Source organism: Parasteatoda tepidariorum, chromosome 5, assembly GCF_982258835.1.
Source record: "Parasteatoda tepidariorum strain Cologne lab strain chromosome 5, Ptep-v5.0, whole genome shotgun sequence".
Taxonomy (NCBI): Eukaryota; Metazoa; Arthropoda; class Arachnida; order Araneae; family Theridiidae; genus Parasteatoda; species Parasteatoda tepidariorum.
This window is the reverse complement of record NC_141759.1, coordinates 115,679,056-115,694,784: the sequence shown is the minus strand read 5'-3', so window position 1 is coordinate 115,694,784 and position 15,729 is coordinate 115,679,056. Positions and strand designations below refer to the sequence as shown.

Here is a 15,729-nt window from a genome sequence, read left to right as displayed (position 1 = left end):
CAGTACAATATGTTATTTTTGAATTTTGGTAATATTTCAATTTTTTTTTATACATATTTTTATTCTTAAATTTTTTTTGAAGTGATGCTACACAATGGATTAAATTTCTATTAAGTCACAAACAGAGGAAGTATTAGCAATCTGGAAATGTATATAATTTGATTTATTGCATATTATTTGACTGATTTCATTGTATTTTATAATTTTTTTTTTGAACTTTTCCTTAGGTTAAATCAATTTTTCTTTCATTACACCATAATGTGCACTTTCAAGGACCGTTCGTAACTATCTCGCTTTTATAAAATATAAGGCACAGCAGTAAAATATTCTATACAATGCACTTCTATAAATCACAATTTTTCATCAACCCTTTAAATCTCTAAAGCACACCAAAATTGATAAATTTGTTATTATTGATTTTATTTCTATTGCTCAGAACAATTTGAATTTTTTTTCTCAATATTTGAGTGAATATATTTTGGGATTTTAAGTATTTGTATTCAATTATTTTAAAATCATAAATATTATTCTGATCCAGATATATATATTGCCATGTGAGTTGATATGTTAGAATCTACACTATCTTGCCAAAAGTATGGGGATACTGAGTGGTATGGATTCAGAGGCAAATATTAGTATGATGTTGTTCGCCGCTTTTATATCGATGACAGCATTCTGACTTTACACCTGTTTTTGAATAGGACTTCCATCACAGCTTGCAGTGAGCCCCGTGGCTGAATCCTAGCGGCATGACGACATTGACAAAGAACGTTACAGAGTTCTTGCAGGAAGACTTTTCTTTTGAAAAGTAAAAAAAAAAAAAAAAAAAAAAATTGAAAAGTTTCTTTTGCATAGAAATTAACACGTAATATTTTAATCATACATTTAGATGATCACTTTCGAACGCTCTCAATTGACGATAGTATCGTAAAGCGATGTAATGTTTCGATTGTATTTCCGGCAGTTATTGATATTGATTTTCACGGGATTTTTAAATATCTCAATATATTTTTAACACTATGGAAAATTCGAATCATGCATTTGAGTATTTACTTTTTATGGGAATGATTCTATCGAATTTTTTAGAAGTTATTGCTATTAATTTCTCTGTAGATTTTAAATCCGATATTATTTATTACAACTAAGCCTGTTTCGCGTGATTTCGTCATCAATCTTTTTTTTTTCGGCGACAGACTTCACGATTTAAATTTTTTTCTTCTGATTATTATTTGCAAAATGTGACGAAGGAAATAATTACTGCGTCCCCCCCCCCAAAAAAAATGCGAGAGAATGCACCCATAATATTAGAATAAAAAATTATTACACGTTCAATTAAAAAAAACTATAATTTTTTTTGGAAACATATAACTTTTGTTATTTTAAATGAGTAACATATATGTTTGTTATTATTAAAAGTATCTTGCAGAAAGATATATTAGTGCACAGGAGTTTAGTCGCTGGTAGCTTGAAAAATTTTTGCTACAGGGTCGTCTACTACTTAGGACATTTTTACTTAAACTATTAACACTCAACATACTGCAGTACTGGCAATAGTACTATCTGTTGAGGAATAAGAGAAGTATTTTTGCCATCAGCGGATATTTTATCACTAAAATTTTTTTAAATAAATTTCTTCAATAAATACGGAGATATTTCAGGATATATGGGTAAATAGGAGATAATTGTAAAATACAGGAGTCTTTGTTTAAAAAAAGGAGACTTGGCAGATATGCAAAGGTGGTTCTATGGGATTAAGATCGGAGAAAGCCAGTCCAGTATTTGAACACCCATTTCATTAAACCACATCTGTGCAAGCCTTGATGTGTGGATGGAAGAGGAATAGGCCCGAAATATTGTTGTATAGTAGGGGGTGCAGCATTGTTCAATTACATCTCAGAGTTTATGTTTCCAACCACAAAAACCAACATACCCAGACCAAATCACGAGAAACACCCCCATACCTTTATGCTTCCACCACCCTAACAACCAGGTGTCCGGATACTTTTGGCCATATAGTGTATAAAACACAAAATTCCATACGATGCAAAGTACAGGGTAAAATTATACGCTACAAGCCACAGGGCAACAAAATATAACAAGTGGCGATTAAAAAATTATACACCAGTCGCCATTCATTTTTTTCTTCGAAAATACAGACCGTGTGCATTTTATTATCATTATTAATATTCGTGGTATTATGAATATTTTATAATCTGAAATTTACTTTTTTCCACGCTTGTTTCTTAAGAATTTTTCATTATAGAAATTATCACTATAATGTTTAACAAATTTTTAGAAATGCTTCATAAGAAATGCCTTATATTATTTATAACAGTATTTTTTTTTAATCGTTTAAAAGTGGCCCCATGTTTTATTAAGTGACCACTTTATAAAACATAGGGCCACTTTTTCCACTGTCAAAAATACTACAACTGGGCAGTAGAGAAATTTCCTAATTTTGCCCTATAATGCAAAGCTATGAAGATCTTCTGCAGTCGTGAGAAAGAACACAGCATAAACAAAAAATTCTTTCAATAGGTTAACAAAACAGATAATATTTATAGTAACAAGGAACAAAAAACATTGCAATCCATTAAAAAACTTTAAGATAAGCAATGATCGGGACAAGGTGCTTGGAACAATCCCTTTTGATGACTTCCTGGAATAGAAAATCACAATTGTAATAAATGTATAAAAATATATGCTTACATTTTAAGCTAAAAAATACAAAATGACATGCATACATTATTTGAAAAAGAAAATTCTCAAAAGGTACATTTTATTTAAACTTTAAACATCAACACAATGAGGAAGGATTCAATGTGTCATATCTTGAGCATGTAATCACTAGTTGCATGGTGCATAGCGTTTTTGAAAAATGCTTAAAGGTGCTTATTTTCGATTTTTAAAAGCCCTTAAAGGTGCTTTTTTCATCAAGTGCTTTTAAAAAGTGCTAAATTTTTCCTTTTCAAAAATGAGATTACTTTGCCATGTCTATTTTCGACACGTATTATCCGAAAGCGTGCTTTTCCAATTGTTCTATTCAACGTTTCCAGAATTCATTCAGCCACTGGCTATTTTGGCGCACCGTAGGACCATAGCATATGAAAGCGCCAATTCGCTTAAGGTTCTACTGAGCTGGGATCAATGAGATTATTGCACTCTCATGTGCAACCCTGCTGCATTTTGCAAGATATTCCCAATTTCAGGCTTCATTTTCCACCCCCTTTTTATGGTGGCTAATATAATCAAGAAAAATAGTACGTTGTCAGAAGCTAGTTATTTTATCATGATCATGTCAAGTCTTTCAAAATTATTTTGCATTTTGTTAATGTATATAGTGCTTAAAAATACTTTTTGAGTGCTTAAAAAGTGCTTATTTTTTTTTGAAAGATTTCACTAAGTTATTGGTCCTCCCACACCAGCAACTAGTGATCATTATTTTATGAGGGATCAAGTCAAATTGAGTGGTAATGTACCAAGAGTCCATTGTGAGTACTGTACACACATGTATAATTTTAAAAGTAAAATTATTTAAATAAATTGCTTTAATCAAAAAATAAATATTGAGAAACTATTTACAAAAAGAAAATGCAATTTCAACTCATTACAAGAAAGGAGGAAAACAAATATAATTTTCAAGAATTACTTTGCAGAGTCACGTGTGGAGGAATGAAATTCTGCTCCCATTCGTCACTGCCATCACAACAATCACACACTCCATCGTTTACTTTGTAAGATACTACAGATGACAGACGATTGGATTGGTGATTGCAATAAAATCTAAAAAGAATATTCTCGTCAGTTTGGTATATATGAAATCAGTTCTTTTTATTGAAGGAACATGAAGAAATTTTTTTTTTTTTTTAAATAGGAATGTTTTTTTTTCAACTTAAGCATTTATTTTTAATCAAATTCTACATTGCATTTTAATAATTTAAAAAAAACGCATCCTCATTGACTACATCTAAAAAAATTATGTGCATAGCTGCCAACACGGATAGGAAATAATCCGGTAGATTTTAAAAAACAATATAAATTTCACGATAATTGTTACAAAATATACTCAATATTTTATACATTTTATTTTAGGGATTTTTGTAGTCATCAAAATAGGAAAACTGCAATGTTTTCCAGTAATGATTTCGCATGAAATGATCTTGAAATGTTATGTATTATGTTTATTCATAATTCTGAAATTTAATAGGCATTTAATTCATCAAAGATAGTAGTAGTTCATTTACGTGGCACTAGGGCTGCACAATGAGCTATTGGCGACGGTCTGGGAAGCATCCCTGAGGATGATCCAAAGGCATGCTATCACAATTTTGATCCTATGCAGAGGGGATGGCACCCCTGCTTTCAGTAGCCCGATGACCTGCACGCGAGGTCGAGCACTTTACGGTAGAACAGTTAAACGAGGACCAATGCCACACACACACCCTCGGCCCCTATGCAGAGTGATCCAAGTGGTCACCCACCCGCACACTGACCGCAGCCAGTGATGCTTGACTTCGGTGATCTGCTGGGATCTGTGTCACTGCGGGACTCATTGAAGATAGAGATAACTGAATTTTATAAATGAGGCTCGCTTCCTTATCTTTAGTGGCACTTACTTAAATATTTAAGCAAGCAATAATCTGCACAAAAATTCTATTTCAATAGGGATTTTTTTTTTTAAAAAAACTTACTCAATTTTAGGGAATTTTCTAAAATGTTCAAAAACCAGGAGAACTTTTATTAAACCAGTAAAGGAGAAACTGGTAAAATCTAGTAGTCTATTGGAAAATCCAGTGGAGTTTGCAGCTATGAATGTGCTTATTTGTTTATCTAACTGTCAATTAGTGTATAAATGGTGAAGTTTAACGATAGAAAATTTAAAATGCTGGTGGATATCAAACCTAAATTTCTGCAATTCAAAATCAGTTTTAGAGCTTCAAACATTTCCGTAGTATTAACATTAGCATAGATGTTAATGCTATAAGAATATCAACATTATTGTATTGGAACTTCAAATTTTTAAATTTTTTCAAAGGTTATGGAATTAAAGTACACAAATGTGCTTCACAAAATTTTTTTATCACATTTACTATTCAAATAAGAAACACATTATACTAATTATTCTAACATTATTTTACTCCATTTAAAATAGTTAAAGCGAGGTTTACAGTTGAAATGACAGTTTGCAATTCATAATTTTTCTAATAAAAATTAGAGAATGGGCATTATTTTACTATTTTTTTAGGGAGGAGGAATTTGAATTAAAATGCACAATGCCTAAATATGTATGTATTTTTTTTTTTTTGCAATAACATTTATTGGTTACATTAAATAATAAAAACAAAATGTAAAAATTCTTTTTACATTTTTATGCTAATATTCAGAGCAGTTGGCGTAAGATATTTTTTGATATTATAATAAATTACAATTAATTTACTCTTTGAAGACATTTGATAATGAATCTTCACATACATTCTTTCCTTCTTCAAAAACCATTTTGCTATACATTACATTTTATTAAGTTTTTAATCAGATAGGATAAAAAAAAAAACATCTATTTGAACCCTTGAGTATAAAAGGCATTAAAACATAAATTCAAGTTTGTAAAAAAATTTTTTTTACTATCCATACGCGGCATATGTTTTTTTTTCAATCAGCTTTTATTTTTAGGAAAAGATCCTGTATATATATGATGCCAAAATAATGTTCTTTAATTCTGATAGGAATATGGCTGCACATTGTAAGAAAATTTTTTAAATCGAAAAACTAAAAAAATTGACAGTGATGCAAACACACCAAATAAGAATGAAGAAATGAAACAATTAACACATTTGTTTACTATATTTAGCACAAATAAGTTTTACGATTAAAAAAAATCCCAAATAAGTTTAAAATGACGTTACAAGCTGTATTATACTTTTTATACTAAATTGAGAAATAAATAGACCAAAAATCATGAAGTGATACTATAAAATTTTAACTAATCGTTAAGTGATGCCATATGATTTAAATATTGATTTAATGTTGAAAAGATTTATGATTTTATTTCATTTCATTTTATAATCGTCGTTGAACAGCCGACCCAATTTTATGGGTTTACGACAACTAATGTTCAACTCCGTAGCCTTGTCATTTTGAACCCAATCCAGAAGACAAGGTAACTCCTGGATCGAGTATTGGGAGAAATTTGCCTTCGTGGAGAACTTTTTGATGGAACTAACCCGCATTTGCGTTACATGGAGAGGAAAACCTCCTACGGTTAACAAGGGGACTCTAACCCCTGATCCACCTACCACTGAGGATATTTCACGTCAGCACTGTGGTCGATGCAAGCCGGATGCGGAATTCGTATCGACTGGGATTCGAATCCGGTTCGCCGCATTGGAAGGCGAACGCTCTATCCCCTGAGCTATCGCAGCTGTTTATGATTATTAAGCTAAGAAATCTTTAAATGTATGAAATTTAAGATCATCTTGAGCGATACATACCTTCCATAGTTACATGCTGATGTACTAGGCTCATCACTAAAATCTGAGCAGTCACAAAAGTTATCGTTCACAAAAGAGAAACTGATTTCCTCTCTGCTATTTAAGCACACAAAAGTATTCTTATTGGAAGGCTGATAGAATTTCTGTTTTTCTGGCAAAACACCTCGCACAAATTTTACTCTTTTAGCTTGAATTGCAGCAGTCTGTTTTTCTTCAATGGGGATTATTTCTCTCTGGATGGGAGCTTCTGCTTTTTCATAACTTCTAAAATTTTTTTGAAGCCTGGGTTTTCTCTTAGAAAGTTCATAACTCAATTGCTTCACTGACATGAACTGATACAAAAGAAAAATCACAACTACAAATGCAGTTACAAATAGGTAGCGCCTGGATAGAAAGAAATACCGACATCGGAGCCGCCCAAACATCACTTCTTAGAATGTCCAAAGACCTGAAATGAAAGAAAAAATAATAACATTTTCAAGGATCAAGAAACATATCTCTCTTCGTTTGAAAAGCAATCTCTAGAGCAAACCTCATTCAAAAGTAGATTGAAAATAATGATTGGTAGTGACTTAAAAAACACACACATCCCAGATAGCAAAATAAAGCTTATTTTCAGTAAGCAAAAACCTTTTAATGTAAACCTAAAAAGGTTTGTAATGAGGTTTACGTGTAAACCTTCTAACCTTAAAACGAGATCTGTGAACATCTGCTCTATTCTACTCACAACACCCTAATAAAAAAACCTTGGAAAACAATCTTCTATATAAAAACCTTAAAGCGAGATTGACTTTGGATTTTCAAGCGTGAAAAAAAAAAACCTTTGCTAAAGCTAGTCTCAAGGTGAAAATAATATTAAATCTAGGTCATTACAAGGTTTCTTTTCGCAAAGTCTTGTATGCTCAGCAAATATCCACCTTGTCACGAGATTTTAATGAACAATGTAATTTGTTATCGCTACTGTGACGTCACCTGAAACGTCATGATGAACCTAAGTGACACTACTTTATAAAAAAAGCTTTAAAAAATAATTTTTAATCCTTTTAGTATGAAAGGTTTGAAACTGCACTATTTCTGCTTCATTGAAAAAAGGTTTTTAGTACAAACATTTTAGTGGCACTAAAAAAAAAAAAAATTCCGTCACAAGCTTTCTGGTATTAATTATTATTACTCATAAACTCTTATAAATAAATACGAATAATATTTCTTATAAAAACAACTGAAAATCTGACAAATATTACGGAGAGTGTCAGGTGTAGACTAAAAATCATTTAAATTATGACCTCAGACTAGCAAAACTGTGTTACACTATCATAAGTAGTTGCAAGACAAAGAGCCATATTTTTTAGTAGTGAATTAAAAATCGATGGAAAAGTAACTTTTTAATTTTTGCTTCAATTGTACCTATTTTTATTCATCATTTTTAACAATATGTTATGAATGAGGTACATATTTTAATCTGCCTTTCTTTAATCAATGAATGATGACACACCTGGCGACTAGTGTGGTCACGAAGTGGCTGTCAATATTATTAAAAATTCAAAAGAGAAAGTAAATTCAAGTTAGCAGAATTTTCTTTTTTGAATTATCATTTTGAAGTCTGGTTAAGGTAAAGTTTGCATACATCTTTTACTAAATAGTACAATAACAGAGGTAATAACAAATGATTGGTGTTGGTCACCCATTCGTTATTACCAACTGATAACATCCTGAGTAAGCTTACGATGATAAAGATGTGAGTTAATTCATTACTTGTAAAATATTCTTCACACTATTTTTCCAACGGTATAATTCTGAAACTCAATTATTTCTTGAGATTTTCAGAGTTTTTCTTAAGAAAGTTCAAAACATAGATTATACATATGGAATTTTTTAACGCTCTGTTGTTGTAGTTACGTCGCACTAGAGCAGCACAACGGGCTATTAGCGACGATCTGGGATACATCCCCGAGGATGATCCGAAGACATGCCATCACAATTTTTATCCTCTGCAGAGGGGATGGCACCCCGCTTCGGTAGCGCGATGACCAGCACGCGACGTCGAGCACTTTACGGCAAAACAGTTTAACAAGGACCCATACCGCACACCCTCAGTCCCTACGCAAACTAATTCAGGTGGTCACCCACCTGCACACTGACCGCAGCCAATTTTAATGCTCTATAGCTGTTGTGAAATGGAAACATCTGAAATTCTATGAATGGCTCTCAGCTGACTTTCAATATTCATTTGCCAAACTACTTTATAAAATAAACTAATTTCAATTTAATTACTCAATTTTAAGAAAATATTTTTTCGATTAAATAATTATGAAAAATTATACTTCTAAAAGTGACTTGTCAATAAAAGTTTTTTCTTTTTTGCAGAATTGGAATATATTTCAGTTATAAATTGATTTTTATAAACCCAAAGAATTACAGATTTTCAAAATATTTAAAGTGGTTATATAATAAAAATTAAGGTAAGCAAAGTTTGTGTAACTTTGTTAATGCTTAAAATTTTCACTACACTATTATCAGGTCTTATATATTTGTTTAAACTGCACTGGCAAAAACAATTAAAGGGGATTTTTTTGTAATAAAAAATCTGTTAAAGCAAATAAAACCAAAAACGTGGCCAAATCCTCTGATATAAGACCCAATATATCGAAAAACACAAATGGTCACAACCTGTATCCTAAGTAAGAAAACTGGTCATTTACCTAGCACAGCAGCTGACTGATATTCTGCCAGTCAGATAAAAACATGTCTAATAGGATGTATGATCACCTCTAACACTTACACAACTCTCACATTGGCATTTCATACTGTTTACCAGGTAGGTTCCTTATCAGTCCCCACTTTTGAGCTTATCAATGGTCGCTGAAGCTAGTCTTCGAGCTGCAATTGAACGTCTCATATGTGTTTCATGATATTAAGGTCAGGGGACATCACAGGCCACTCTAATCGCTGTATATCCTCCAATTGGAGGTATTTGTCCCCCAACCGAGCCATATGTGGGCAGTTATTAGTCCATATGCTCCGCGTAATAGTCCCACATAGGGTTCAAGGATCTCTTCATTGTACCACTGACCTGTCAGAATACCTCTATCGAACACAAGAAGCCTGTTTATCCCTCCCTCATGATGCCTCCGAAACCCCCTCGACCGTAGTGGACCTGCAATAATTCTTGAGGGCCGATATAGACGGCCAGATTCCAGATGAGAATATGCCTCGAGTTGCTATCCAAACGACATCAGCCCAAGACAGCTGCTCTCAGTACCATGCTAAGCGGTCCTTTTTGTGGTTCAAGGAGATTTTTCTCTTTCATTATACAAGTCTAGAGATAGCTGTGTCGCTGTTCCTGTCTCTGTGAATTGTTTCCACAGAGAGGACCCCACATTTCTCGAAACTCAAAGATCCTTATGACAGGTATCCTTTGATTGGCCCGCTTTGAGTCTCCCAACTATCTGCCATCTTGGGGCATCATCATCTGCAGTGTTTCCCAAATTAGTCCATATGGACCCCCAGGGGTCCGTGGTACCATTCCGGGGGTCCGTGAAAAATAAAAACTGATTTAGGGGTCTCTGAACAACGTCAGGGGGTCCGCGTGAGGTTTAATATAAAATAATAAAATTTTGATTGGTTTTTATTATTATGGAAATTAAGATAAATAAAATAGTAGACATTTTTACGCCCTAAGTAAACTATAAATAAAGGTGGGTGCTTATAATTATTAACAGTGGTTTGTTACAAATTAAACAGTTGATTTACAAATTTTCTTATATCTTTTGTTCCCTTTTTAAGACATATCAGTATGAATGAGTCGAAGAAAAAACGCCGAAAATACAGTGTTGAATATTTGAAGTATGTCTTTATTTCTTCACCAGGAAATAGTACTTAACCTATGTGTCTTCTATGTCAGTGGCGCGCAAACTAGGGGTCGCGACCCCTGTGGGGGTCGCCAGAAGTTTTTTGGGGGTCGCCAAATTTTTATGAAATGCATTATCCCTGCATGCTGCATACTATACAGTGTACATATAAAGAGTGAAGCGCCGCCACTAACTGTTTAATTGCAATTTCATGCTGTCCACTCTTTCTTTGACCGTAATGCGTAATGTATTCTCTATCTGGCTATCCGTGGAAAAACAATATCCCGTTTTATGCAAGAATGCCATCAGAGTGTTAATACAATTTGCATCAATGTATGTATGTGAAACTGGATTTAGCAAACTAGTTTCAATAAAAACTAAATACCGCTCGCGTTTAAACCCTGAAGATGGTATGCGAATTGCAATTAGTAACATATATCCAAACATCGATGAGATAATTAGAAACTTGCAGTCACATACATCTCATTAAAGGGCAATTACTGATTTTTGAGTTATACAAAAAGTATTTTCTTAAAATTATAAAAGAAATTAATATGAGTTAAATATGATGATGTTTTTATTCGATAAAACGAAAGAAATGCGCGAAATATACATCATATTTGTGAACATTTATCTCTAGGGGTCGCCGAAAATTTTCTCTCTACAAAAGGGGTCGCAGTCGAAAAAAGTTTGCGCACCACTGTTCTATGTAATAAAACTATAACAAGTGATTCAATGAAACATTCCAAGCTTAACGAACAATTGATAAAAATCCATAGTGACAAAAAAGATAAAGATTTAACTATTTTTGAAACAGTCAAAGAAAAATATCTGAAAACGCTGTCACTGCAACAACTTATAGGGACAACATCTAAGCGAGGTGACGATGGATTGCATGTTTCTCATAATTTCGCATGTTTCTATATATTACAGGATTGCAAGCCTCACACTATTGAAGGACTTATTTTACTAGCTGTAAGTGAGATAATACTCACCGGGTTGCATAAACCAGCTTTAAACATTGTAAAAAGAATTCCACGGAGTAATAATAATGTACAAAGAAGGATTGACAAAATATCTCAGTGCCTAGAAAATTCTTTATGTGAGTACTTAAAAATATCAGAATTTTCTTTACATCTTGACGAGTCCACTTATCCAGGAAACGAAGATTTTACTTTTAGCTTATGTAAGATTTGTAAAAGAATAAAAATTTTACCAAGAATTGTTATTTGCTAAATGTTTGGAAAGCAATACGAAAGGTGAAACGCTATTGACAGAATTAAAAGCTATTCCCTTGACTAATATAATTTCTGTAGCTACTGATGATGCTCCGGCAATGGTAGGAAGATACCGAGGTTTTCTGGCTAACTTAAAACAAGCTGCAGCGAATGTATTTTCAGTACATTTGCCAAACTTAACGAAACTAATTTGAAACTACAAGATGAACAATTAAATTTAATCAAAACTAAAACCGTAAAACTGCCTTTGTGGCAAAACTTTTTCTGTATAAACAAAACTTGGGAAGAGGTCATTGTTCTCTCAATTTCAGTGCCGTAATGAACCTCATCACAAAAAAAATAAAATAATAATAAATAAATTATTTGAAATTAGTGCTCACAAACATTGAGCCGGACATAAATACACTCTTAAAATCCCATCACGTTCATCCAAGTCATAAATTTTTTTATTTTATTTTAAACAAAAGATATAATTTCAATAAATTGTTCCTCAACAAAATTGTTTTTTTGTTTTTTATTTTAAAATTTGTAATTTTTATACCGTACAATATATGCAGTTTTTCACTTGGGGGTCCGTGGGCAAGTTTTGACTATAAAAAGGGGTCCAAGGGTCAAAAAAGTTTGGGAACCACAGATCTAAAGCAGTATTTCCCAAACTTATGACTTTTGTGTACCCTTTCTAAATTTTTCGTAATGCTGTGTACCACTAATAAAAAAAATTAATGTATTTTTAAAAAAATATCTTTTTTTTTTTAATACAAGTTTTGTTAATATGTTTATTTGCATCAGTGAGAAGGTTTGATGAAGGATGATATTGTTTTTGCTGTGATAAAAAAAATTGCATAAAAATCACAACTAGATGTTGACACCACTAACTATTAACTCTTCAAAAAATAGCCAATAGAACAATACGTAATCGTAGATTTTCATGGCTAGTTTTGCTTTTAAATAAAATGTTCTGAAATTTTCGTTTGTTGCAAGATATTTCACATAGAACACGTACCCCTGCTAAACTGTTCTCGTACCCCTGGCGGTATGCGTATCACACTTTGGGAAACACTGATCTACAGAATCACACCTTAACTGGTTCATTCTGACCATACTAGTGATGGGTAAACAAAGAAATTCAAAAAACAAGAATCGGTATCAGATACAATGTTTCAAGATGTCTTTGCACTATAAGCTTTGGCAAGCAAATGAGGCAACTATACACAAACACGATCACTGCACCACTGACGAACGAGGTCATTGCAAGATTTTTTTTTTTTTAATAAGCCCTTTCTCCCGCTAATTGTTTTAATCAGTGTACATACTGTGATGCTTAAACTCACTTATTTTAAATCAGCTACATTAAATAATAATAAAAAATGATAAAATACGATAATCCATATATTCCATTACTTTATTATTTAAGAAAAAAGCACCCATCAAGCAGAGCAAAGTTTAGTTCATATTTATCTTTTAAGCTTCATTATTAACTAAAATAAACCCTGTAAAGATTATTTACTCAAGACAACATTTTTAGATTAAAAATAGTCCCATTTTAATTTTACTTTCTTTTTGACATATAACAATTGATCAAATAATTGACTTTTTGACTTGTCCTCACTACATCCGTGATATTGGGGCTAGTTTGTATATAAAAAAAGACTATCATAAAAATATACATCCAAATTAACTTTTTTAACATTCAAAATGAAGAATTAATAAAAAATTCAAGATACGTAAATTAGTGAGCTTTTAGGGAAAATTCATAAAAGTTGTCTACCCTAGCCCCTTTTCTCCACTGTTTTCTTTTTTTTTCGTCTTCTCAACTTATAATCTTCCATTAAATTTTTCTTTTAAAATCTTAATAATGAAGTTAACTTCTTAAAGCATCATTATTTCAAATAAGAAACAAATATATTTTCAATAAAAAACCGCAAAATTTTAAAAACAGGCAGTTACACTAAAATAGTACTTTGAAAAGTTAACATTGAAGCATTAAATATTTGACTTATTGTAAGTCAAAATAAAGAATAGTGCACCATGAATAGTTTTCAATCAAATGATCGGATAACTGCAAGGGTAACATCCGATCATTTGGTGAAAAAGTTTTGGGTATCAAGTGGTATAATTTAAGGGTTTTTGTGAAAAGGCTCAATTTTTTGTTTAGTTGTAAAAAATTTATCCCTAACTTTTAAATTTCTGCAAAAAAAGATCTTGATTTTGTGAAAAATCACGAAAACTAGTGGTTGTATTGAAACTTTTCATGAAAGGTGCATTTGGGGGGGGGGGGGAATAATTGCAAAAATGAGAGGTGTAAAGAAACTTTTTGTGAGTGGTAAATTTTTGCAACTTTATGAAAAATCACAAAAATCAATGGCCTCTAACTTTTTTATTGCAAAAAATTTACTCATATGTTAATGATACTAAAATTTCGAGTAATTCAGTTTTTTCTTTTCTAATAGAGACAGAATGCAATAAAAGGTATTTTGAAAAGAAACAAAAATTTGTCTTTCAAAGAGTTGTAGTTTTAAAAACATGAATGAAAGAAGTCACTTGTTCCATTGAAGTTCGTTGTCTGAAGAATGGTGACCTGCGGACGTGATAAGAATTTGCTAACATTGATCGATAGTCCACATTAAACAGTTGATTTGCTTAAAAATATACTGCTCAGAGTAAAAAATATATATATCAGGTGAAGTAAATAAGTCTCTCAGCCAATAAACAATATTGAAGGGAGAAAAAAAATTAGGAAAATGCTATAAAAAAAAATGAAGAAAAAAAATCTGGTGAAGTAAATGAAATTCTCCTAGTCAATAAACAAAAATTGAAGAAAAAAAAAATGAGCGGAATGATATGAAAAAAATTAAGAAAAAAAATAAGGAGCAAATATGATATTAAAAAAAATCAGCATAAATCAACTAGTGGTACTCGTTCATCAAATTCTATCACAGATAAAATTCTGGGAATGTGGCATAACTACCACTACAAATATTAAATACTTAATCACTAGTATATAAGACATGTTACCTTGATTCCATTAAGAGGTACCTTTTGATAAATGAAGGTCGATATAGTCGATAAACATCACTCTTCAAATCCATTAAAACAATTCAATTTTTCTTAAATTGTGACGCAGACTTCAAGATTGAAAGGTATCACCGAAAATATGGCAATAAGATCCAAGATTTTTATTAACTAATAATTTTTGAAGATAGATAAAAGAGTAAACAAAATATATAACACATCACTATATTAGTGAAATAATAAACATCATTTTCAAACAAACAAGTTCTTAAGCAAATAAATAAAAATATTTGAATTTTTTAAGAGATTTTTTATTAATATAAGAGTTCTTATTTATAAAAAACAGATTTTAGAATGAAGTTCAATTACAAACATTAAATTAATGGGGAGGGGGGGGATGCATACGCTGTCTTTCTGAATGCTTCAAAAAGCTTCATTATGAAATGCTATTTTATCTTAAATTTTAGACTAACATGCTGATGTAAAAATTAGTTTGTAAAGATAGATTGCTTGTTTTAGTTCAAATATAGTCTATCCTGTCTATGAACTCCCGTTTGTTAGTGCAGTGACGGTGTCCATGGCTACAAGGGTTAACTACAGCAGAGTTGGGTTATTATTTAAAACAGATTTTAACTCTGGTTAGTGAGAGAAAGAGAATCAGGGGAGAGAGAAGCTCTCCTCTTTGAAACAAGGTTATATAATCTGATGTCATGGATTATAAATATCATGGACATTATTAAATATTTCAATGGATCGATGAGTTTAAAAAGAAATAGCACAATTCAGCAATTTTTTTTTTTGAAAAAGAATTAGCATTAGAATAGATTTACTTTGCAAGTTGTACAAAACAGGATCTTTGGTCGTATCATGAAAACAGCCGCAGAACATTAAAAGTCCCAAACGTAGGAAGATAACGATAAATGTTTACATAGGAAAAAATATAACAACTTTATCGAAAATATAAATATTTTTATAACAATAAATGTTTTAATATTGTTGGAGATCTAATGGATATATTCATTTTTCCATTGAAATAATCAAGTTTGTTTATTTACTTGATACACTCTCGGTTACTCGTTTCTGTGCTATGTTAACCCCAGAGAAACTGCTAAAAGCGTTGTCTGAATCTGTATTTATCTATGC

The 15,729-nt window shown here is 31.7% G+C and overlaps 1 protein-coding gene across 2 annotated transcripts; it reads right to left on the bottom strand.

The window, feature by feature from the left end:
* Positions 1-2,539: 2,539 nt before the first annotated feature.
* Positions 2,540-15,680, bottom strand: LOC107437125 (uncharacterized). Of its 2 annotated transcripts, none has more exons than XM_016049024.4 (4): positions 15,417-15,680; positions 6,489-6,936; positions 3,650-3,783; positions 2,540-2,659 (listed from the first exon to the last, which is right to left on the bottom strand). In XM_016049024.4, exons 2-4 carry the CDS (start codon positions 6,911-6,913, stop codon positions 2,604-2,606), a joined length of 615 nt encoding a protein of 204 aa, XP_015904510.1. In that variant the 5' UTR covers positions 6,914-6,936; positions 15,417-15,680; the 3' UTR covers positions 2,540-2,603. The 2 variants fall into 2 exon arrangements, with proteins under 2 accessions (XP_015904510.1, XP_071041717.1); XM_071185616.2 differs by lacking the exon at positions 15,417-15,680 and adding an exon at positions 14,590-14,608.
* Positions 15,681-15,729: the final 49 nt, after the last annotated feature.